We start from the raw sequence: 26,406 nt of genomic DNA, 5'->3' as shown, positions 1-26,406 counted from the left end.
CAGTACTCTAGCTGCAGCATTTTGGATCAGCTGAAGGCTTTTCAGGGAGCTTTTAGGACAGCCTGATAATAATGAATTACAATAATCCAGCCTAGAAGAAAGTTCTTCAGCATCAGTGCTGAAAACAAACCTGGGGTTGTTCTTATTTTCTTCAATTAATGATGAGTAGTAAGATGTCCTAGCTTTACGGAGGGCTTTTTTATAGAGCAACAAACTCTTTTTCCAGGCTAAATGAGCATCTTCTAATTTAGCGAGACGCCATTCCCTCTCCAGCTTTCGGGTTATCTGCTTTAAGCTGTGTGTTTGTGAATTATACCACAGAGTCAGGCACTTCTGATTTGAAGCTTTCCTTTTCAGAGGAGCCACAGTATCCAAAGTTATACGCAGTGAGGATGTAAAACTATTGAGGAGATAATCAACCTCACTGGGAGCAGAGTTTAGGTAGCTGCTCTGCACTGTGTTGGCACTGAAGAGCATAATAATGAAGGAATTAGATCCTTAAACTTAGTTACAGCACTTTCAGAAAGACTTCTACTGTAATAAAACTTATTCCCCACTGCTGTGTAATCCATTAAAGTAAATGTAAATGTTACTAAGAAATGATCAGACAGGAGGGGGCTTTCAGGGAATAATAATTGCCCCTCCCTGAGCCTGGTTCTGATGGAGGTTTCTTCCTGTTAAAACTGAGTTTTTCCTTCCCACTGTCACCAAGTGCTGCTCATAGGGGGTCGTTTTGACTGGTGGGTTTTCTCTGTATTTATTGTAGAGTCTTTACCTACAATACAAAGCGCCTTGAGGCGACTGTTGTTGTGATTTGGTGCTTAATAAATAAAACTAAATTATGCCGAAACTTTTGGACAAAACTTTTATCAGAGCCCCTTTCATAAAAATAAGAAAACACATATTTTAGAACTCTGTCAAAAACCTGCTTAAATCTAAAAATTCCTGAATTTATTGAATTGAAGTTACATTTTTATACGCAAATATAATCTGACACATTGGACTTCTCTGAGAAGTCAGAAAATAATCAACAGTCAACCTCAAAAACAACATTTTCTGTTCATAAATACAAGTGTAATTTGCCACCTCAATCAGTAATAATAATAATAATAATAATAATAATAATAATAATAATAATAATAAACATTCTTCACTTTTTCAGCTTTTTGTAAGACAGTACATTTTAAAATCAATATATTTTTAATATGTTGTATATAACAATATATTTTACTTTAAAAATATAATTTTTGATTAAAGAGCCTGCACATACTGGTGGATTAACCATCACAGAAACATGAAACAAAAAATGTTTTCAGTAATTACTCATAATACTGTGTGTGTGCGTGCGTGTATGTGTGTGTGTCTTGCCATTCTCCTTTACGAATGTGCCGTATATCTATCCATCTATCTATCAATAATAATAATAATAATAATAAGCGCAAGTACTCCAAGTCCCACAATTCCTCTTGGGCAGAAAAGTGGCGTGGGTCGTTGTTTACATTCACGTGACACCCCCTCGCATATCCGCGTTGCTTGTTCCGTGCTCCCGCAGGCTATAGAAAGTACTGAACGCCGTCTGCGTGACACGCGGTGCTGTCCTGCTGAAGAAACGACCACGGTACGTTCACCTCCTGTGGGAGCTCTAAACCCACGCTGTGCTCTTTCTCATCACTTTTGTAACGCACCCGTGGGTTGTAGCGTTCGCCTATGTGGAGAGCAAAGTTTGCAGTTCAAGGTGACGGTGTGTGTCAGCTAGGCTGGACAAAGGGCTCGCTGTCAAACTCAGAGTAGGACTCGGTGTCTTGCTCTTGGTGAGTTAACCGGAAGCAGCGTCTCAGTTTTATCGTTCAGCTGTTCGACGCTGTGCTTAAAACGGCTCTCTTTGGTAAACTGGAGACTGAAAGGTATCGGCTAGTAACAGCTGATCGGAACAAACAACACAATGCATAATGATGCTTTTATGGCGCATTAGACCGAGTAACAGGCATAAAACCGACCATACACCAGTTCGGTCCCCACCAGGTTCTCAGAAGGATTTTAAATGCATCATGTACGGCTTCTCAGCGGTTTATTGGGCCCCGTCATTGATCACAAACTAAGCGTGTGGAAAATGAAGCGCTTCTTGAATGAGCAGCCTGCAGTTATTTTCTGCAGCATTAACTCGATGTAATCACTTTCTGAATGACACTCGCTCTGGCCTTTGACCTGGCCATTGCCACACATTGATTCCTTGTAGACCTGCTGCTGTGCAGGATCATTCGGCTGTTGGACAGATGGTCTCACGTTTGACTCCAGAAACATAGTTTATCTGAGAACTTAGAGAATTGTTACAGCAGCCAAAATGTCTGAAGCAGTTTGAAAGGATAAAACGTGAAATTTTACACGAGTTTTTATTAGGGATGGCACGATACCACTTTACATTTGGCTATAACTGACAACTGATTATAACTGAGAGGGGGGGGGGGGGGGCAGCTTTTCAGGCAGTGGCACCAAAGCTCTGGACCTGTTTACACTCCAGCTCCATTTAGCTGACTGTGGAGTCATTTAAAAAAACAGTTAAACTTTTCTGTTTAACCAGACTTTCTGTTGACTTTATTTTTTCTTTTTCTTTTAATATGGTAATGTTATGTTTAACATGGTGTTTTATCTGTTTTTTTTTATATTGTGCTTTAATTATTGTGCAGCACTTTGTGACTTGTTTTCTGTGTAAAGCACTATATAAATAAACTTTACTTACAACAGTCGCTCTATCACCTGAATCCTGTTGCTCCTGTGTGAGAAGGTGATGCATTGGCTTATGGTATGTTGCAAATTTCATTAGGGCTGCAACTATTGATTATTTTAGCAATCGAGTATTCTATCAATTATTACATTGATTACCCGAGTAACTGGATAAGAAATACTTTTTTCCTATTTACAGTTCATCTGCATATTTTAACTTCCGTACTGCAGTTTTTCCCTGTGTGAAACAAACAGGGTGGATGGAGCAGGTAGTTGATGAAGGACCTCCAGCTGTTTCCCAGTAAAGGTTTAATGGAGGTTACAGGGACGAAAAGGCTTCTTTTGGACACTAGAAAAACATTTCCTTCCGCTCCATCTGAGCGCGCCGGCTCCGCCTCTTTCCGCTTGTGCAGACAGACTGCACGTAAATCAGCTGATTGCTGCTGTTGTGTTATCAGTGTTTATGTTGAAAACTGGGGCTGCGTGAGCGCAATCTTGTAATGCTTTATATTCACAAGCATTCTCCTAAATACGTTTCTACTGCAGGTCTGTATTTAGTCACAAATCAGGGATTAAAGTATCAAAAATATTTTGACGGGGAAGGGGTCCTTCCGGTACCGGACGGTCACTAGTGCTAACAGCGGCGCTCGCTAGCAGTGTGTCCGGGAGCTGAAGTAGAGAAAAAAAAAAATAACAGCTGATTCTCAGCACAGCGAGCACAACACACAAACAAGGCAGAGAGCGGTGGAGGCGGAAAAACATGTCAGCGATGATCCACTCAGTGTCAAAGGGAGGATCTGAGGGGGTTGTTTTCTAACTCCTGATCCACTCCATTCCAGTAGGTGGCGGTAATGCAGCTCTATGCTGGTTTGTCCAACCGCAAACCCACAAGAAGAAGACGACGCTAATGTGGGTCAGATCGGATTGCATTTTTTATTTCTCTCCGATATCCGATCCAGTAATTTAGGCCAGGATCGGACCAATACCAATACTGAATATCGGATCGGCGCATCCCTAGTTTTTATCTTGTATGTAGTTAGAAATGATACAAGGTGGTAGACAGACCTGCTGTGATATATGGTTTGGAGGTGGTAGCGTTAGTAAGATTTTCATTGAGGGTAACCTGGATGGACAGACTACTATTTGGTATATCAGAGGTGTAGCAAGTGTTCTGACCGTGTGCAGAGGAGGGATGGTGCTTTCACTGGCTCGTCAGTATTCTGCAATTTCTGAGCATTGAGTGTCCAATCCTGGATGTTCTTCACTTGTGACTGTTCTTTGCCATTGTAGAATGATGGCCATCAGATTGTTTGGAAATGAGCCAGTATCCTAGAGCTATATCCTTAAGCTTTCTCACTGGCATTGTCTGAAAACACACCTAGTTTAGAGTGGCGTTACACTTGCTGATGAACAGGTAATCAAGTGCATTTGATGTCACCTGTTTACCCTCTATGTTAATTCCTATCGAAGCTGTGAGGCTACCCCCCCCCCCCCCCCCCCCCAAACACACACACACACACACACTTTTCATTTTTGCTTACTTTTGTTAAATGACCAATGACCAATGACATGCTGTCATGTGGTGGTCATCTGAAGATATTTACCTAATTTTAAGAGCACGGCCAGATTCCAGGAAGCAGGTTCAACAAACTGAGTTTCAAAACACACTCAGAGTTGATGGACTCTGAGTGTGTTCACCCTGTTTGCGTGTGCATAAGGAAAGAAAGCCATCATCAATGGAGCTCCGACACCAGGATTCACCATGGTAACGGGTAAATAAAGGGCGGAGCCTCCATTTTAATCCAATGATGGAGGATCGCACGTGTCAGTGTGGAGCATGACGAGGCACTTTAATCAGCCTGACCCACTCTGACATCATCACAGACAGAATAACAGTTTGATGAAAAATATATAATAATATCTGCTGTCATCATTTACACAACTTGAATCTCCATCAGATGAAGCTGAATCCTGATTTTACATTTGATTTATAAAATCTAATTATTGAGCCTGACAGACAAACTGCAGGAGACAGAAAGTGAAGATAAAACTGTGGAGAAACAGCTCAGACTGAGTTTACTGAGCGACCTGTGTGTTAGAGACAGCAGCAGACCCCGGGGAGCTGACCTCAGGTCAGTTTATTTAATAAAAACTGTCTTTGCTGCAGTTTATGACAGTTCAGTTTATGGTTATTTGTTTAAATAATTGTACAGTAAAAATGGAATCTATAGATGGAATACCACCCTTGATTTTTCATTCTTTTAATGGAGAAATCAGATGGACTCGCACACAGTTTGCTGATCTGTTATAGAGCCTGTGATTACCGATTTAGGTGATTCTTCAATGGCATCAATTCATCAACCAGCTGATCAGTAAGTGAAGAAAAGAGAACTTTGTAGCTGCTCCATCCACCCTGTTTGTTTCACACAGGGAAAAACTGCAGTATGGAAGTTAAAATATGCAGATGAACTGTTAATACAAAAAAGTACCCAAGTAACTAGATTAGAAATAATCAGTGGAATAATCAATAGAATACTCAATTACTAAAATAATTGATAGTTGCAGCCCTAATGAAATTTGCAACATACCATAAGCCAATACATCACCTTCTTACATAGGAGCAGCAGGATTCAGGTGATAGAGTGATTGTTGTGTGAGAGACTGCTGACTTATGTAAAATGCATCCAGGCATTTAAAAACAATTGTTTTTTTAAAAAGCTCAGATTTGTATTGGTATTGGCAGATATCCAATTGTAAAATTCAGTATAGGTATCGGACATAAAAAGTTATCGTCCCATCACTAGTTGTGAGCATAAATACAAGTAGAGCTGCAACTATCGATTATTTAGTAATTGAGTATTCTATCGATTATTCCATCAATTATCAAGTAATCGGATAAGAGATAATTTTTCGTATTAACAAGTCATCAGCGTATTTTAACTTGTACTGCAGATGTTTCTCTGTGTGAAACAAACAGGGTGGATGGAGCAGCTACAAAGTTCTCTGTTCTTCATGTTGCTGATCAGGTGGTTGATGAAGGACCTCCAGCTGTTACCCAGTAAAGGTTTTTAAAAGTTTAAGGTGGTTACAGGAACAAGTGCTTGCTGCTTTGGACGCTAGAAAAATGTCTCCTTTCGCTCCACCTGAGCTCACCGTCTCAGTAACGGCTCCGCCTCTTTGCACTTGCTGCCTGTGTGCAGACAGACTCCATGTAAAACAGCTGCTGTTGTGTTTTTGTTGAAAAACTGGGGGCTGCATGAGCTTAATGCTGTAATGCTTTTATGCACAAACATCCTCCAAATTACTTTTCTAACTGCACGTCTATTTTTAGTCGCTAATCAGGGATTAAACCATAAAAAATATTTTGATGGAGCCTCTCGATACTGAGGGAGGTGGAGAGGTGAGGGCCTTCTGACACTGAACGACCACTAGTGCTAATAGCAGCCTCCGCTAGCAAACTGTGGTTATAGCGATTGTTCTGGGGGCTACAGCTGACTACAGAAAAAATAACAGCTGACATTCTCGTGCGTAACACACGTGCAGATACACACACACACACTCGCAGCACAGAGCAGTGGGGGCATGGAAAAAAATTGTCAGCGATGATCACACACATGAGGTGGTGCTGAAAAAAATGATATCAAACAAGGCAAGGTAAACAGTTTCTAAGGTCAACTATAAAGCTAAAAACAGAAGTAGTCAAAAACAGCCAAACATGCGCCGACAATGTCTCCAAAACCTGAGACCGCTGTGCTGGGTTTCCCGACTTGTTGGAGCCCATGCTCCAGTTCCTGTCAGGATTGGCCTGGTAAATGCCAGGTCGCTGGCGATAAAACTTTTATTCTTCGGGACTTTTTAGTTCCCGTAACCTGGATCTTCTGTTGTGACTGAGACGTGGCTGAGTGTTGGTGAGTCCAGTGCTCTGTCTGAGCTTTTACCAGAGGATTGTTGTTATTTTAACTCACCGCGGGGCTTCAGGGAGAGGCGGAGGCACAGCGACTGTTCACAAACAGGACTACAAATGTAAGCAGTGCTTTCTACAGTCGTCATTCTCCAGCTTTGAGTTTACCCCTCGTTTGAGATGAGGCACATTAACCCCGGTTTCTGCGCTGTGGTTTACCGGCCCCCCAAATACAACAAAACTTCATAAATGACTTCTCTGATTTCTAGCAGGATTATACCTAATTATGAATATGTTCTTATTGTTGGAGATTTTAATATACGTGTGTGTTGTCCTGATAAGCCACTGGTAAAGGACTTTTTAAGCCTTCTTGACTCTTTTAACCTGGTACAGGCCGTACCCGGCCCCTACACATGAGCACGGACACACACTGGACCTGGTTCTTTCCTGCGGTCTGCCTGTGACTAACCTGGAAATCTGTGACTCTGTATTCTCGGATCATCTGCCTGTGTTATTCACTGCTAGTTTGACGCGTACTGCAGTTAAAACTCGCGCTCCTGTTCGGCGCTGTCGGGTTATTAACCCGTCCACTGCCGCTCAGTTTTCTACTGCTTTTTTTCACCTCTGTGGTTCGTCTGACTTCTCTCCTCTGATACAGAAGAGCTTATTTCTTGGTTCTACTCTTCCTGTCAAACCATCCTGGACTCGGTGGCTCCATTAAAAACCAGGCAGCCAAAGACTAAACCTGAGCCGTGGTTTAATGACAGAACTCGTGCTGTGAGGAGGGAATGTCGCCGAGCTGAACGAAGGTGGAAAAAAAACTGCAGGTGACTCTTCAAATTTTAAAAGACTGCTGGCGTCACTACCATAGCACGGTTAAAGAGGCAAAAAGGGAATACTTTGCAAAAATTATTTCCTCCAACAGCCTTTACCCCAGGTGTTTGTTTAACACTATTAACTCTGTGCTTAATGCTCCACAGAATGCCTGTTTGGGAAGCTTCTCCTGATACGTGCAATAATTTTCTGCGTTTTTTTTTATTGAAAAGGTTGCTAGTACCAGGGCTCTTATCACAGCTCCTGGTTCTGACCCCTCTGTTTCAGTCCCTTGCTCTGCTGTTTTCACTCAGTTTGAGTCTGTGACTCTCTCACTTTTAGAGGATGTGGTTGGGGTGGCTGTAGCTCAGTAGGTAGAGCAGGTCACCTACTGATCAGAAGGTCAGCGCTTCGATTCCTGGCTACTCCAGGCTACATGCCAATGTATCCTTGGGCAAGATACTTAACCCCAAGTTGCTCTCCGATCATCCCGTCGGAGTATGAATGTGTGTGAATGATAGTTAATTAAAAAGCACTTAGCTTAGCAAACATGGAAGTGCTTGTATGAATGGGAGTGCATGGGTGAATGTAAACATGTTGTAATAGCGCTTTGAGTGCTCATACTGAGTAGAAAAGCGCTATATAAGAGCTAGTCCATTTACCATTACCATTTACCATATTAGGCCATCAGGTTCCCCCCGTGATCCTGTCCCTCCACGATTTTTTTAAAGAAATTTTATCTAGTATAGGGCAGCCTGTTCTTACCATTATAAATAGCAGTCTGTCCTCAGGTGTGTCCTCTGCTATTTTTAAACATGCAGTAGTCCAGCCACTGCTTAAGAAACCTGGTCTTGATCCTGCTGTGCTGGCTGATTATCGGCCTGTTTCCAAGCTGCCTTTTCTTTCTAAGGTTTTAGAAAAAATTGTATACTGTCAGCTGAAACAGTTTTTAGATGAGAATAGCACCCTGGAGGTTTTTCAGTCAGGTTTTAAAACCCTTCATAGCACAGAATCTGCTTTATTAAGAGTTTTTAATGACATCCTTCTTGCATGTGATTCTGGGAACCATGTTGTTCTGGTTTTACTTGACTTAACTGCTGCCTTTGATACAGTAGATCACAACATTGTAATATCTCCTTTACACCACTTAGTAGGCATTGGTGGCACTGTTCTTAAATGGTTTAGCTCTACCTGGCAGAGAGAACTTTTTCTGTGAACATTCTTGATGCTGAATCATCTGCTGCTTCTCTGCCATGTGGTGTCCTGCAGGGCTCAATTCTGGGCCCACTGCTTTTCTGGCTGTATTTACTGCCTCTGGGTTCTGTCCTCAGAAAACAGGGAATCTCATTTCATTGTTATGCTGATGATTGCCAGATTTATTTGCCTTTGAAGAAGAAGGATATCCATTCCATAAAACATCTCCTGGCATGTCTGGGTGATATTAAAGCTTGGGTGGCCTTGAACTTTTTAAATTTAATGAAAAGAAAACAGAGGTAATGGTGTTTGGACCCAGTGGCTCCTGTGAGTCCTCCTCTGTTGACCTGGGATCCTTGGAGGTACATTTTAAACCCATTATTACTGATCTTGGTTTTAAGGTTGACAGTGATTTTAAATTGGACAGCCAAATCAGAGCTGTGGTTAAGTCCAGTTTTTATCATTTGAAGCAATTGGCATCAGTAAAAGCATTTCTATCTAGGCAGCATTTTGAAACAGTGATCCATGCTTTTATTTTATCTCGACTGGATTACTGTAATTCACTTTATTTTGGAGTCAGTCAGTCGCTGCTCTCACGTCTGCAGCTGGTTCAAAATGCTGCTGCACGACTTTTGATGGGAACTCAAAAGAGAGAGCACATGACCTCTGTCCTGGCCTCACTTCACTGGTTGCCTGTACATTTTAGAATTCATTTTAAAATTCTTATGTTTGTTTTTAAATCTTTGCACAACCTTGCCCCGCCTTACCTCTCTGAGCTTCTTCACCCCTACATACCTTGCCGGTCTCTCAGGTCAGCAGACCAGCTGCTCTTGGAGGTACCAAGATCAAGAAGGAAGCTCAGAGGGGACAGGGCTTTCTCTGTTGTTGGTCCTAAGTTATGGAATGACTTGCCTTTGCAGGTTAGAGCGGCCCCTTCACTGTCCACTTTTAAAGTTCGTCTTAAAACCCATCTTTTTTCCTTGGCTTTTAACTCCAATGGGATCTAGTTTTAAACTGTTTAACCTGAAAGTTATTAAATTGTTATTTATTTGTGTTTTAATTTACAGCACTTTGTGTCAGCTGTGGTTGTTTTAAAGTGCTTTTTAAATAAAGATGGTATGGTAATTAATTTGCCTGAATAATCAAAAGCAGATACAATATGGCCTTTGCACAGGTTGTGCCCGGGCCCTAAAGAATAAAATAAAGGAACACTTTGAAAACACATCAGATCTTGACAGGGGGAAAAAAAATCATTCTATACTGATAGTTTACACTAGTGGCTGGTGTCTGGACTGTATGGGGCGGGTTCGGGTATTGCAGTGCTGCCCTGGTGTGTCGGTAAGAACACCTCAGAAGTCAGAAAGTCTTTAAGCAGTTTACTTTGGGTTTATGCAGCACAACTATACACAGGTTCAGCTCAGGCTCAGCCAGTATGCATCACAGATACAACTTGTAGTCTAAAAACAGAAATAAACACTGGTTTGTGAAAGCTAACACAAATGATCAAGGAATACAAATATAACCAAACAGTATCACAATAAAAGGCAGAGTCAACATTTATGGATACATTGTTTAGTAGTCAATCGTGTTCCTTTAACTGCAATGAATAAGCTAACGCTAGCATTGCAATCCACGTCGTGCTTAACAAACCCTCTCATTAATATTTTTAGTCGACAGTCACTGAGCTGATTAACATACAAAATGCACATTTTAACAAACCCTTTATCTCAGCCACCAACCCACATGCAATGCATCTGAAATGGCTAAGTGCAAGCAAACTAGCCGCTAATGCCAGCAACATTACGATAATGGAGTATTCACAGTAATGATGAGAACAACTTACGGAGTGACTCCCAAGGTAAATAAATCCACAATCATGTGAGCCATGAGGCTCGATTATTGGGTGAGCCAGCGATTACCATTCATACTGGCGTGGGTGCCCGACTGACTGAGCTTAGAGGGGGAAAAAATGTATGCAGTGTACCTGCCAGTTTGTATGAGCTGTCTATTGCAGCCCTTAGTCTTTCTAAGAGATGGGGACTGGGTAATGTGTTAGGAATATGAGGATGCCACATTATTTGGAAATGAACGATCAACCTACAAAAAGGCTGAATTCAAAGATGAAATGAGCGGGCTCATCTAATTTGCTGAAATTTCATTGTAGCAACTCAAAATGGTACTCAGTAGTTTCTATGGCCCCCATGAGCTTGTATCATTCCTGACGACAACATCAGGGTAAGCTCCTTTATGAGATGATGTCCTGGAGGATCTCCTCCGAGGTGTGGATCAGGTCATCACTGAGCTCCTGGACAGTCTGAGGTGGAACATGGTGGTGTTGGATGGACAAAACAATGTCCAGAGGCATTCTATTGGTTTTAGGTCAGGTGAGCATGGGGGACCAGTAAGGTTCATCAGTTCCTTCCTTCTCCAGGAACTGCCTGCATAGACTCACCACATGAAGCCGGGCATTGTGATGCGCACCAGGAGGAACCCAGGACTCCCTGAATCAGTGTAGGGTCTGACAGTGGGTCAGAGGATTTTATGCTGATACCAAATGGAAGTCAGGGTGCCGTTGCCTAGCCTGTAGAGTTCTGTGCGCATCCCGGTCCTGCTGATGGGTTTAGAACCTCCTAGAGCCCTGTCAGCTCTCCTACAGTAACTGCCTGTCTCCTGGAATCTCCTCCATGCTCTTGAGACTGTGCGTGGGGACACCTGTAGGGGTGTAACCATACAAAATTTGACAGTTTGTTGAATTTTGGTTTGGTTCATTTGCATATATGAAATGGATATTTCTGGATCAAATGATTTATGTGACAAAAACAAATTAGACTTCTTTATTCCTCAAACAATAATAAAAATGTTCAATCAACACAAAAGCCACATTTGATCAGAAAACAAATGAAAATTGAGTGTGGTTTATAAAAAAGACTGATCAATTGATCAGTGTCTACTACATCTCACCTGAGAGGTCAAAGAAAGTTTTAGAAACACAGGCTAACAGCGCCCAAAGCGGCAGAGGTTACCAGCAGAAGTCCAGGCAACAACACACCTCAGTATTGCTGTCATCAGAGGTGAGCTGCTCTGACTTGACTCTTTTAACAATATTTTACAACCTCCAGAGTAAATGACGTTCATGAGTTAAACAGTGATCTTACAGTCTGCACTCACAAAATAAACATCTGCCAGTGTTTGAGGTGACTTGGGAGTAAAAACACAAAATATTTAACACTTTTTCTTATTCCTGATTTATTGTAAAGTGTCAAAATACCGTGTACAAAAATATTTTTATACACAGTAGTAGGGCTGCAGCTATCGATTACTAAAACAATCGAGTATTCTATCGATTATCCTATCGATTACTCGAGTAATTGGATAAGAAATACTTTTTTCATATTAACAGTTCATCTGCATATTTTAACTTCTGTACTGCAGTTTTTCCCTGTGTGAAACAGGGTGGATGGAGCAGCTACAAAGTTCTCTTTTCTTCACTTACTGATCAGCTGGTTGATGAAGGACCTCCAGCTGTTTCCCAGTAAAGATTTAATGGAGGTTACAGGGGAAAAAGCTTCTTTCCAGCTGAGCTCACCGTCTCCGGCTCCACCTCTTTGCACTTGTGCAGACAGACTGCACGTAGAACAGCTGACTGCTGCTGTTGTATTATCAGTGTTTATGCTGAAAAACTGGGGGCTGCGTGAGCGTAATCTTGTAATGCTTTATATTTAGAAGCATTCTCCTAAACACGTTTCTACTGCAGGTCTATATTTAGTCACTGATCAGGGATTTAAGTATGATGTGGGACAGGGTCTGTCTTCTGGTACCGGACGATCGCTAGTGCTAATGACGGCGCTCGCTAGTAAACCGCGGTTAAACTGGAAGCTGAACACACAAACATGGATGCGTGGAAAACCATGTCAGCAATGATCCACTTTAAGTGTCAAAGGGAATCTGTCACAGTGCCTGAGAGTTTTTTAGAATCTAAGGTTTTTTGTTTTTTTTAAACGCCTGATATACACTCCAGTCCAGTAGGTGGTGGTAATGCAGCTCTAAGCTGGTTTGTCTACCGCCATTACACCCACAAGACGAAAAAGACAACAACTACGGAGAACTGTAAAGGTGCCTGAGTGCTGCAGAGTTTAAACGTAGCATCAAAGTAGCAAATTAGTGTCAGATTTTTTTATAATTAATAATCGATGAATCGTTGCAGCCCTACACAGTAGTAGAAACACAGTGGTCAGCCAATCCTTTATGGGGAAACACAAGGCAGGCAGCCCTTAGGTTCACTGTATTTCTTGTGGCTTTTTTTAAAAAAGAGAGATTAGTAACACCACCACCACCAAAAAAAAAATCAATCACACACCTGAAGTGTAATACTGAAAAATAAACAGGTTTTTACAGTTATGTGTAACGGGTCTGTTCCGTGATCGTATAGGTTGCAGAAGAAGACAGCTCACTCATGTGACTTGAGATATTTATTTTCTGCAGAAGAGATTAAAACCACATTAATCCACTTCTGTCTGCCTTTTTCCATGCACTCTGCTCCCTCAGCAGCGCAGAACAACACTGTGTGTAACATATTTTCTTTCTTTTTAAATTCAAGCTTTAACAAATTTCCTCACAAAGTAACAAGAGGAGAAAAACGCCACCTAGTGGCCACATTAACATATAATGCGGGGGGGGGGCAGAGTTAAAGAAATGAATGGAAATAAAACATATAACTTAAAATAAAAGCACATACCTGCAGAAGAGATTAAAACCACATTAATCCACTTCTGTCTGCCTTTTTCCATGCACTCTGCTCCTAAACATGTAAACAAAAGCGGTATCTAAGCCACTTGTGCTGCATGAATATACACTGGACGGCGAACTAGTGGTCATGTTCGCGCAAAAAAGATCGACAAGAAAAACATCTATAAAAGTTATAACAGTGGTCTAAACAGCCCAGAAATGCCTCACAACATACAAATAAACAATGGTAAACAACATGTGCCAGAGGTTTCTGCATACATAGCTACTTTCATGAAGAAAACAATGATAAATCACAGCAGCAAATTTTCCCGCGACTTACCCTCAGCAGCGCAGAACAACACTGTGTGGGGAGGGGGGAAGCTACACACGCTAGGGAGGGCTAAGGAAGCCCAGGAGACACAAACGAGGCAGAGTGCAGGAAGGCATTACCCACAAGCTAAATCAATAAAACAATGACAAATTAAAAACAGCCCAGTGAGATAAAATTCACAAATACTCAACATAACATGAATTAGAAATAATAATTAATGAAGTTCATTTTTAACTCTGTTACACTCACCCCCACTGAATTTTATCGAACATGAGCACCAACCACACAGCATACATCATCGAAGACAATGCGAGTCCACAGATTACCTGGGGTTGACAATAGAAACACAGACAACTAATGTATCCCATAAGGATGAAGTGGTATGAGGGCAGCGCCTATCCCTCAATCCAGCAACTGTCTACAGGGTGCCTTGTACACCCCACAAGACCCCAACATATAGCATAGTGCATTCACAGTACCCATTACACAGTACAGAATGAAAACATTTTAACATCTCATCCAAACAAAAATGGCAGACCCAGAAAGATTATAGGTCAGTTGGTTAAGAAATTAATCAGTAAAAGCCTGGAACATAGATTTGCAGGCAGCTTTAACATCGAACTTGTTCTGAACAACATCCTGCCTGGACATAGTTTGTATGAGCCTGGTCACTGGTTTGACTAGGCGGCCGAATCTGGACCTGACCTGCGTCTGTGTAGTACATCCATCACAGTGCATAGCTGAGGTGTGATCAACAGTATGCAGAATGTCTGGAGCATCGTCTGTGTGAGCCACAACACTAAGAGCGGGGTCAGGTCTTCTCACACCTGCTGGGATGTCAGTCACAGACACCGGGGCAGAGTTGCCACCCACAGATCGAACAGTCGTGTGGCTCTCAGGTAATATTGAGCAGTGTTTGAGGTCAGAGGTCATGCTCAGTAAGTCAGCAACATCCCCAACTGATGAATTGGGTGCAGACAGCTGTGTTATCCATTCAATGGTTCTCCTCTCAGAATCCACAGGTTCCGAATCAGATAAAGGGTTCTCTTCCTCTTCCACAACTTCAGGCGAGTCCCCAATACTGCCACGATCACAGCTCACACTTGCTTCATGAAGAGTCCTTTTGTCACTCTCATCCAAGACTCCTCCATCTCCTCCAATGTCGTCGGATTCAGTGGCTGAAGAGGCATTAGCAGACAGTGAAGCAGAGTCAGATACATCACAAGTGGGATCCACAGGGAGGAAGCTGACCAGCATGAGCAGGTTCCTGTGAACCACCTTCTCCTGTCCAGTGACTGTGTCACAGATCCTGTAAGTATGTGTTGCTGGGTTAACATCCGTCACGGTGTAAATGGTTGATTCCCACCGGTCGGCGAGCTTCCTCTTGCCCCTCTCTTTTTTGTTGGCTAGGAGTACTCTGTCACTGACAGTAATGCTGGTACCCTTAACCCTCCTGTTGTACAACTGAGCATGTCTGCTCTGCTCTTTGGAAGCATGGTCCTGAGCAATCATCATCGCCTCCTTCAGGTCGCTGGCGAGGCATGCCACATACTTGTCATAGTTCCCCACAGCAGAGTCATCAAGGACGGCATGGAAGAGGACATCGACAGGCAGGCGAGGAACCCGACCAAACATGAGGTAAAAGGGGGGATAGCCTGTTGTCTCATGGACTGCGCAGTTATACATAAAGGCTAGTGTCTGCAACCGTCTTGGCCAGTCAGCTTTCTCTTCAGGGGACAATGCCCGGATCATGCCACCCAAGGTTCGATTGAACCGCTCCGCGCTCCCGTTCCCCATTGGATGATATGGGGTAGTATGGGACTTTTTGACACCTGAAACCCTGAGGAGCTCACTTATCAGCTGACTTTCAAAGTTAGCCCCTTGGTCGCTATGAATCCTCTCAGGAAAGCCAAAGACACAGAAATAACGGTCCCAGAGAACCCTCGCCACCTGTTTAGCTGTTTGGTCTCTGCATGGAAATGCTTGAGCCATTCTTGTAAAATGGTCAGTAATTACTAAGACGTCGACAGATCTGTTTCTGGAGTCTTCAGCTGACCAAAAATCAATACATACAAGTTCGAGCGGCCTGGTTGATGTTATAGTCTCCAATGGAGCTCTACCTTCAGGCTCGATGGACTTGCTGACAATACATCGCTGACAATGTCGAACATGTTCTCTGACATCCCTGTCCAGATTCAACCAGAAAAATCTCTGCCTCGTTAAGCTGAGGCTCCTGAACTGAGCCTGATGACCTGCTCGGTCATGAACCCCGTGAAGCACCTCGGTTTTGAGTGAGTCAGGGACAATGTATTGGAATCTCTTCGCCTTGGTTTTCTGGTCCCGAGAAATCCTGTATAGCACACCGTTTCGTACAGTTAGCTTGTCCCAGTGCTTTAAATATTTTGTTACAGAAACAGATTCTTTAAATCTTTCTCTCCTAGAGGGCCTCCTCCGCCTCTCAACATAGTGCAGAACATGAGAGAGAGTTCTGTCTTCCAACTGTCTGTCGCGGAGTTCTTTTTCAGTGTAGGCAGGTAGGGTGTCTTGTCCGGATGGAATGAACTGAGGTAGATGCTGCAATAGTTCAATGGCACGGGTTCTTGGACCAGCATCCCACTCAATGTGTGAGCGTAATACAGCAGACACATCCTCCCTCGCAACAGTCTCGGGGAGCACTTGTAGTGGGCTGCATGTTGATTGGACGTTAACACTCAACGAGGAGGATTCTTTGTGACCACTGGATGACCGAAAGGCATTCTGGACAGAGGAGTTTGACATATCCCTAACTTCAGTGAGAAGATTGGCGTAAGGTTCAGCAAGCAGCCTGTGACCAACAGTCTCCTGAACAAATGGCACACGACTAAGTGCATCGGCCACAATGTTTTGCTGACCTGGGATGTACTTGATATCAAAGTCGTAACTCGCCAATTTAGCCACCCAGCGTTGTTCACAGCAGTCTAGTTTCGGCTTCGTCAGGACATGAGTTAATGGATTGTTATCAGTCCAGACTGTAAATTTGTGACCTTTCAGCCAGTGGCTGAACTTGTCACAGATAGACCACTTCAATGCCAGAAACTCCAACCTATGAGCTGGGTAGTTCTTTTGTGACTGGGACAAAGACTTGCTGGCAAAAGCAATGGGCCTGGCTCGTGTCTCGCCCTCCTGGACCTGAGACAGAACAGCACCTATGCCATCCAAGGATGCATCAGTGGACAGCACGAAAGGACGAGTGAAATCTGGGTGAGCCAAGACAACGCTTTGTGTCAGTGAGGACTTGAGGTGTTCAAATGCATGTTCTTGTTCCAGTTTCCAGTCGGAGGCATGTAATTTCCTGGCTGACAGTTTATTGTGTTGGTGTTTGCCTTTCCTTCTGCCACCCTTTAGCAGATCAAACAGCGGCTTGGCAATGGCAGAGTACCTGGGTACAAAATGTTGGTAGTAGTTGATCATCCCCAAAAAGGATCTTATCCGCTTCTGAGATGGAGTCACACCATCTGGTTCCATGAGTTGGGCAGCTGTCATTTTTGAGATGGTCTCAACCTTGCTGGGGTCTGTTGAAACACCGTGTTCATCAATGATATGGCCAAGAAACTTAACAGACCTCCTGAGGAAGAAACACTTTTTGGGGGCCAGTTTCAAATTGTGGCTATGTAGCCTAGAAAACACCATTTCCAGACGTTGCAAGGCGGTCTCCTCATTAGGTGCAAACACCAACAGATCATCCAAATAGCAAAGTAGGCTTAGATAGTTCTGGTCTCCAAATATGCTGGTCATCATGCGCATGAAACTCCCAGGACTGTTGCAGAGACCTTGCGGCAGGCGGTTGTATTCATATAAGCCCATAGGAGTGGTGAAGGCTGAATACTTCCTGTCATCCTCGTGTAATGGCATGTTGTAGAACCCAGAGGTCAAATCCATTGTACTGAACAGACTGTTTCCTCCCAGTGCTGCCAGACAATCTGCCTGATGAGGAAGAGGATGGGCATCCCTCAAGGTTCTCCTGTTCAACCAGCGAAAGTCTGTACAGATGCGGAGATCTCCATTTTTTTTCCACACCAGCACCAAGGGTGATGCGTATTCGCTTGTGGATTTTCTGATGATTTCCTTTTCTTCCATTTCACTCAGTACTTGGCGCAGCTTCTGGTACTGGCCAGGGGGCACTCGCCTGTATGGAAGCCGGAAAGGTCTGCTGTCAGAGAGGTTTATGCGGTGCACAAAACCCTTCGCTTCCCCACAGTCAAGATGGTGGCGGGAAAATAAACTCTCATACTGCAAAACAAGGTTAGCCATTCTAGTCCTGCAGTCCTCAGAAACTTCACAAGACTCGACATCGACATCACCGAGCCCAACTGATTTGAGCCTGTCTTTGGCCAAACTGGCATCTGCAGCGGGTGACCTGGCAGATTGAGGGCAACAAGCAAGTGGAACCTCTGAGCACTCAGCACCACCCATGTCCTCCAGGGCCACAACAGTGTAGACATCAGCCAGTTTTGCGTTGCGTCTCAACAACACAGGTCTGTCAGACATATTAATGAGCTTTAATGGGACCCACCTGTCTCCCCACAATGTAGTCACAATCTTTGCAACCAAAATACCTCTGGGCGCTGAGCGGGATGATGTGAGCTCCGTCATGATGGTGCCGCCTGGAGACACGGGAGTGTTTTTGGGCAGTTTCCCCCACACAAGATATTCTCGCCCAGGCTCAAGGCAAGTAGCTGAGTTACATCTCACAGTGCCGACCTTATGAGGAACATCTCCACCTTTCCAGGGATTGAGACCAGACAGCATGGATAGGAAGTGTTCAGTTTCTGGATCCCCAGATGAGCAGGGGGCAGACACTGTTTTCCAGTAAGACTCACAAAGCTTGGACTGATGTAGGATGTGTTTTATGACATTAGTGCCTAGTATCAAATCATCATGCTGGCCCGGAACAACGAGTGTGGGGACCACCATTTTACAACCATATACTTCCATTTCCACATCAAAAGCACATTTAGGCTTAACACGGAGTCCACCACATCCAACTAAGACCACATCAACATCAATTAGCTTTTGTTCAGTTATTACACCAGCCTCTCTAAGCTTCATTTCAGCTGCCTCACTGATGCTGCAGGCCATCGAACCACTGTCCAACATTCCACCCATCTTAAATGTCTCACCCATGTTCACAGAAGTGTAGAAAAGACTGTCACTGCTGCCTACTCGGTGAACATTCTGGTAAACAACAACTCCAGAGCCACTACAAGAATCTTTCTCTGATGCGTATAAAGTCTCAGCATCTGACATGTCATCAATGTGGGAGCTTGTGATGTGACCTGCACTGCCTCCCTCCAAATACAGGTCTGCTAGTTTCCCTCCGACTGGTGTTGGGAAGGCTTATTTGCAGGACAGTTCAGTTTAGTGTGGCCAGGAGCAAAACAGGCAAAACACAGTCTCTTAGACATGCAGTGTGACGTCGTGGTGTGACTTGAGTCGTTACAGACTCTGCAACCTGTCTCTCTGGTGCGTTGCTCACGATGTGCACGCTGGGACCTCCCACCCCGAGTAGGAGTATCACGCTGCTGCATTCTCTCCATCACCTGTTGAAACATGTCAACCATTCGAGCGAGAAGTCTCTCTTCTGACTGTTGAAGATGTTGTGTAACAACTGGAACAGTGTCTTGGCTCTGACCATCCTGGGAGCCACCTTGGAATGAGGCCAAACCTGGAGATGAGTATGAAGGACGGTCTGCCCGATGTTGAGATTGGCGAAGGGAGGCTGACGATAGAGAGCTGGGGGTGTTACAATGCTCATAAGCTGCCAGGCTAGGTGACGCTGGGCCGGGCTGCTCGGGAGTAATGGCAGCGACCTGGCTTCTTAGCTGTGGGGCATTAGTGGTTCTGCCAGCTGCCCTCAACTCTCTCTGGTAGTCATCAATCCTTAGCTGAACATCACGTGAAGTCCACTCATGAATTGGTTTGCACTTCAAAATGCAGGATAACTCAGGGTCAGGGCAGTGTTTGACAAACATGAGAGCCACTTCATCATTCATGCTCTCCGTCTGCTTCCCACGTTTACGCTGGCCGTCAAGAGCTAGGTCTGCTGCCTTGTTTAGTCTTATCCAATAGTCAACGGGATTCTCCCTGTGTCTGGGCAGAGTGGCATAGAAGTCGGCGAGAGGGAGACATGAGGTGGCTTCACTGAAGTAATGGAGGAGAACGTCATATATCAGTTCAGGATTCTCCTTAACATCCAATGAGGGATCACTACGCAAAGCAATCTGTACCACATCCTTGGCTTTGCCCATTAAGTGGCACATGATCTCTTCTGCTTGACTACAGGTAGGTATGTCTTGTTTTCTGAGGTGCATTTTAGTCAAGTCAATCCAGTCTCGGATTGAGCAGTTGTCAGTGTTGTCGCCTCTGTATGGCTGGAGTATCCTATCAGGTTTAACATGGACTGTCACATGAGGTAGGTCATGTCTGTTACTGTCGCAGTATGAGTTCTGAGTGGCAAGGGTAGGCTCAGGTTCACTCTTTGTGTTTACAACACCAGCTGACATTAGTTTGGAAACAATTGACTCACCAATTTGTGCCCCTAACTGTCCAACCATGTCTGTGAGGTGATGGAGGGCATCAACATCGCTGCGGGGTGTGGAAGTAGGAGGATTCTCCCCCATTAACCCATCAATAGAGGTACAAGCCTGGCTCTGACCTAGCCCTGATTCTGTGCAACCATCATATGAGAGCTTTGAATGTCCCACAGCCCCACTGTCAGCAGGATCACTGAACCATACACCCCTACCTTTAGGTAACTTAGGAGTAGCAAACCTATCCATCGTTAACACACTGGCTACCATTAACTACCAACTGTATCACAGGTGTGTTCACAAATAGAAAGAAAAAAACAAAACAAAAAAAACAAAGCAGAACAAGCATCCAAACAGGAGCAAAAGTTAAAAAAAAAAATCACACACTATGAACCCCTTTTTTTTTTTTTTTTTTTTTGTTTTTTCACTCAATGATTGCAAAAGAATAGCGTTGTAACTCAGAGTCTATTATTAACCTGACCACAAAAGGATCTTGAAACGTCGATCTGGCCAGCTGCACAGCATCCACGGTGAAAAGCGTCGAGCTGATCTGTAGATCCAAAGGGTCACGGCACCAGTGTAACGGGTCTGTTCCGTGATCGTATAGGTTGCAGAAGAAGACAGCTCACTCATGTGACTTGAGATATTTATTTTCTGCAGAAGAGATTAAAACCACATTAATCCACTTCTGTCTGCCTTTTTCCATGCACTCTGCTCCCTCAGCAGCGCAGAACAACACTGTGTGTAACATATTTTCTTTCTTTTTAAATTCAAGCTTTAACAAATTTCCTCACAAAGTAACAAGAGGAGAAAAACGCCACCTAGTGGCCACATTAACATATAATGCGGGGGGGGGCAGAGTTAAAGAAATGAATGGAAATAAAACATATAACTTAAAATAAAAGCACATACCTGCAGAAGAGATTAAAACCACATTAATCCACTTCTGTCTGCCTTTTTCCATGCACTCTGCTCCTAAACATGTAAACAAAAGCGGTATCTAAGCCACTTGTGCTGCATGAATATACACTGGACGGCGAACTAGTGGTCATGTTCGCGCAAAAAAGATCGACAAGAAAAACATCTATAAAAGTTATAACAGTGGTCTAAACAGCCCAGAAATGCCTCACAACATACAAATAAACAATGGTAAACAACATGTGCCAGAGGTTTCTGCATACATAGCTACTTTCATGAAGAAAACAATGATAAATCACAGCAGCAAATTTTCCCGCGACTTACCCTCAGCAGCGCAGAACAACACTGTGTGGGGAGGGGGGAAGCTACACACGCTAGGGAGGGCTAAGGAAGCCCAGGAGACACAAACGAGGCAGAGTGCAGGAAGGCATTACCCACAAGCTAAATCAATAAAACAATGACAAATTAAAAACAGCCCAGTGAGATAAAATTCACAAATACTCAACATAACATGAATTAGAAATAATAATTAATGAAGTTCATTTTTAACTCTGTTACATATGCTCTTGATTGATTTCTTTTTTTTTTTTTTTTTGTATTCTAGATCCATTATGAATTTCTTCTTGGAAACAATCAAAGTACTCCTGTTGTCCATCTGGTACAATGTGGAATCTTTCATCTATCTCTTGGTGCCAATGAAGAAGAAGAACATAGCTGGTGAGGTGGTGCTCATCACAGGAGCAGGTAGTGGAATCGGACGCCTCATGGCTCAGGAATTTGCAGCTCATAGCCCTGTACTGGTACTGTGGGACATAAACCTGGAAGGGATGAAGGAAACTGCTAGACTGGCCAAATGTAATGGAGCCAGTCGAGTCCATTACTATATTTGTGACTGCAGTGACAAGAATGAAGTTTACAGAGTGGCTGACCAGGTAAAGTTACTGGGATAACATTAGACTAAGTACCCACAGTGCAACTTAGATCTGCCTACTTATTGACCATATACCATGCTTGGTTTCTGTACCTGGTTGACCTCCCTTAGTTTATTGCAGTTTAAATTAAATGTGAAAATGTACCTGTATCAGTAGAATATATAACTAATGTATTAACATTATTTTAAGTCTTCAGTTCTGGACAAGTCTGTAGTTTCTTTAATGTAACAGCACTTTTGGGTTTTTTTTGCCTATCTATCCTTTCCCACTTAATCAATTTAGGGTTGTGGAGGGGCTGGAGCCCCCAATTGTTACCAGGTGAAAGGTGTTGAACACCTTAGATTAGATTAGATAAAACTTTATTAATCCCTTTAGGAAGATTCTGTCAGGGAAATTAAAGTTCCAGTTGCAGCTTTTAAAGGTAGCATAGACACACAACACAGCAGCAATCACAGTAAACAAACATATGAATGAATAAAATAATAATGAATAATTGCAACAATTTCTTTATCTTGTGTTGTGGTCAGGCTTAGGCTAGGGTCAGCAGATGCCCTTTGGAGGAAGCCTATTTCTGCCGCTTGTATTCTCTAACTCATTTTTTTTGGGCACTACCCAAAGCTGACCATAGGTAAGGGTAGGGATGTAGATTGACCGGTAAATGGAGAGCTTTGCTTTCACACTCAGCTCCCTCTTCACCATGACAGATCGGTGCTGCATCCGCATCACCGTAGACGCAGTCCCAATCTATCTGTCAATCTTCTGTTCCCTTCTCCCGTCACTCGTGAATAAGACCCCAAGATACTTGAACTCCTCCACCTGGGGCAGCAATTGAGGTGAAGTGGGCACTCTACTCTTTTCCAGCTGAGGACCATGACCTCAGACTTAGAGGTGCTGATTCTCATGCCAGCTGCTTCACACTCTGCTGCAAACTGTTCTACTGTGAGCTGGAGGCCACTGCCTGATGAAGCCAACAGGACTGCATCATCTGCAAAGAGCAGAGATGAGATTCTGAGGCCACCAAGGTGGAAGCCTTCTGCCACTTGGCTACACCTAGAAATTCTGTCCATAAAAATTATGGTGACAACACCCACAGGAAACAAGTCCGACTTATTGCCGGCAGTATGGACCAAGCTTTTGCTGCGGTTGTACAGGGACTGAATGGCCCGCAACAACGGGCCAGACACCCCATACTCCCACAGCACCTCTCAGAGGATACCCTGAGGGACACGGGCAAATGCCTTCTCCAAGTCCACAAAACACATGTAGACTGGATGGGCAATCTCCCATGCACACTCGATCGATCCTACACAGGATGATGAGCTGGTCCAGTGTTCCGTGACCAGGACAAAAACCGCATGGTTCCTCTTGAATTCGAGGTTCGACTAATGAATTGACCCTCCTTTCCAGCACTCTGACATAGACCTTTCTGGGGAGGTCGACGAGTGTGATCCCTTGATAGTTAGAGCACACCCTCCGGTCTCCCTTCTTAAAGATGGGGACCAGCACCCCGGTCTGGCAATTCAGTGGCAAAACCTTAGATCTCCATACAGTGTTGTAGAGATGTGTCAACCAAGACAGCCCTACAACATCCAGAGCCTTCAGGAACTCACGGTGAAACTTGTCCACCCCAGGGGCCCTGCCATCAAGGAGTTGTTTAACCACCTTGGTGACCTCACCCCCAGTGATGGTCAAGTCATCCCCCTCATCCCCAGACTCTGCTTCCGCTACAGAAGGTCTGTCAGTAGGATTGAGGAGGTCCTCGACTTATTCCTTCCACTGCCTGACTATAGCCTTAGTTGAAGTCAGCAGCGTCCCACCCGCACTACAGACTATGTGAGTAGAGCATTGCTTTCCCCTCCTTAGTTGCCTGACGGAATCACTTCAAGGCTGTCTGAAGGTTTTTTGCCATGACCTCACCAAACTCCTTGCACACCCGAGTTTTTGCTCCGGCCACCACCCGAGCCGCCAGTACCTATCAGCTTCCACTGGAGTCCCACAGGCTAACCAAGCCCTATAGGACTCTTCCTTCAGCTCAATGGCTCCCTTCACCTCCGCTGACCACCATCTGGTTCGGGGATTATCACCACAACAAGCACCAACCACCTTGCAGCCTCAGCTCTGAGCATGAATCTCAACAATAGAGGTGCGGAACATGATCTGTTTGGTCTCAGTGTCCTCAGCCTCCCTCGGAATGCTGTCAAAATTCTGCCGGAGGTGGGAGTTGAAGACTTCGTGGACTGGGGCCTCTGGCAGGCATTCCCTGCCCAATCTCACAATACATTTAGGTGTGCCAGGTCTGTCCAGCATCTTCCCCCGCCACCTAATCCAATTGACCACCAGGTGGTGATCAGTTAACAGCTCAGCTCCTCTCTTCACCCGAGTGTCCAGAACATACAGCCACAGATCTGATGATACGATTACAAAATCGATCATCGACCTAGGGTGTCCTGGTGCCATGTGCACTTATGGACATCCTTATATTCGTACATGGTGTTTGTTATGGACAAACTGTGGTTTGCACACAAGTCCAATAACAAGAGACCATTCGGGTTCTGATTAGGCAGTCTGTTCCTCCCAATCACACCTTTCCAGGTCTCACTGTCATTGCCCACATGAGCATTGATGTCTCCTAGTACGATGATGGAGTCACCAGATGGAGCACCCTCGAGCACCCTGTCCAGCGACTCAAAGAAGGGTGGGTACTCAACTGTCACTGAAGGCACAAGGAAGCAATGACTGAATCTAGCAGAGATTTCTCGACCTCATGCACTAGCTCAGGCTCCTTCCCCACCAGAGGTGTCACATTCCTTATCCTAATAGCTAGTCTCAATAGTTGGGGGTTGATCTGCCAGGGCCTACACCCTTGGCCACTGTCTGATACACATTGCACCCAACCCCTATGATGCATTCTGTGGGTGGTGGGCCTACAGGAGGGTGTGCCCATGTCTCCTCTTTGGGTCGTGCCCAGCTGGGCATCATGGACTAATGTCCGGCCACCAGACGTTATCCCTCGAGCTCCGTCCACAGGCCTGGCTCCAGGCTGGGGCCCCAGTAACCCTATCCCAGGTAGGGTAAACAGTTCCACTCTTCCATAGTGGTCATTGGTCGTTGGAATCGCTCTTTGTCTGGCACCTCACCCAGGACTAATTTGCCATGGGAGACCTTAGCGGGGGAAGAAGCCTCTGAATGATATAGCTGCTGGGATTACTGGGACACACAAACCCCTCCTCTATGAAAAGGTGGCGATTCATGGAGGAGCTGGGGAAACTCATGGAGCAAATAAAAGGGATACAGGGATACCAATAGAGGTTCCACATCAGGAGTGGAGATTCCCTCTTAGTCACAAAATGGCAGTATCTCGAATTAATGTTGAGACTTACCTAGGTCTGCGACTATCGATTATTTTAGTAATTGGGTATTCTGTCGATTATTCCATCAATTACTTGAGTAAGTGTATAAGGAATACTTTTTTCCTATTAACAGTTCATCTGCATATTTTAACTTCCATACTGCAGTTTTTCCCTGTGTGAAACAGTGTGGATGGAGCAGCTACAAAGTTCTCTCTTCACTTGCTGATCAGCTGGTTGATGAAGGACCTCCAGCTGTTTCCAAGTAAAGGTTTAATGGTGGTTACAGGAAAAAAAGCTTCTTTTGGACGCTAGAAAAATGTTTGTTTTCGCTCCACCTGAGCTCACCGTCTGTATAACAGCTCTGCCTCTCTGTGCTTGCATCGACAGACTGCATGTAAAACAGCTGCCTGCTACTGTTGTGCTATCAGTGTTTTTGTTAAAAAACTGGGGCTGCAAAAGCATAATGTTGCAATGCTTTGTATTAACAAAAATTCTCCTAAATACATTTCTACTGCAGGTCTATATTTAGTCACTAGCCAGGGATTATAGTATAAAAAAAAAAAAAAATTTTGATGTGGAAGGGGTCCTTCTGGTACCGAACGATTGCTAGTGCTAATAGCGGTGCTCGCTAGCAATATGTCTGTGGTTATCCAGTTGTTAAGTGATGACGTAGAATTCCAATTCCGGGTCCAAGTTGTCACATGATCAATATGCCACAATGCTGTTTCCCTGGTTGTTTCAACCGAGCCGACTCGAGAAAAACACACTCAGCTGTCATTTTACCGATGAGAAAGAGAAATGGAAATGGCTGCAATTGATAAGGTATGTTACAATCAACTTTAACAATGAACAGTCATTGGTTATGCCATTGCTGTTTATTTAGGAACATCTGGACCCAGAAATGACGTGGACTTTAAGATCGGATAGCGATCTGTTCTGGGAGCTGAAGTAT

At 44.1% G+C, this 26,406-nt stretch overlaps 1 protein-coding gene across 2 annotated transcripts in view; it reads left to right on the top strand.

The window, feature by feature from the left end:
- Positions 1–1,495: 1,495 nt before the first annotated feature.
- Positions 1,496–26,406, top strand: part of LOC115777472 (epidermal retinol dehydrogenase 2) — an 85,430-nt gene continuing 60,519 nt past the window's right edge. For both annotated transcript variants that reach the window (XM_030725379.1, XM_030725380.1), the window contains exons 1-2: positions 1,496–1,618; positions 21,777–22,104. In XM_030725379.1, coding sequence (XP_030581239.1) covers positions 21,784–22,104 — 321 coding nt within the window. In that variant the 5' untranslated portion in view covers positions 1,496–1,618; positions 21,777–21,783. The remainder of the gene's footprint in view (positions 1,619–21,776; positions 22,105–26,406) is intronic.

This window comes from Archocentrus centrarchus, unplaced genomic scaffold, assembly GCF_007364275.1.
Source record: "Archocentrus centrarchus isolate MPI-CPG fArcCen1 unplaced genomic scaffold, fArcCen1 scaffold_54_ctg1, whole genome shotgun sequence".
In the NCBI taxonomy this organism is placed as follows: Eukaryota; Metazoa; Chordata; class Actinopteri; order Cichliformes; family Cichlidae; genus Archocentrus; species Archocentrus centrarchus.
Note: the sequence above shows the minus strand (reverse complement) of the source record. Positions and strands in the feature narration are given on the sequence as shown.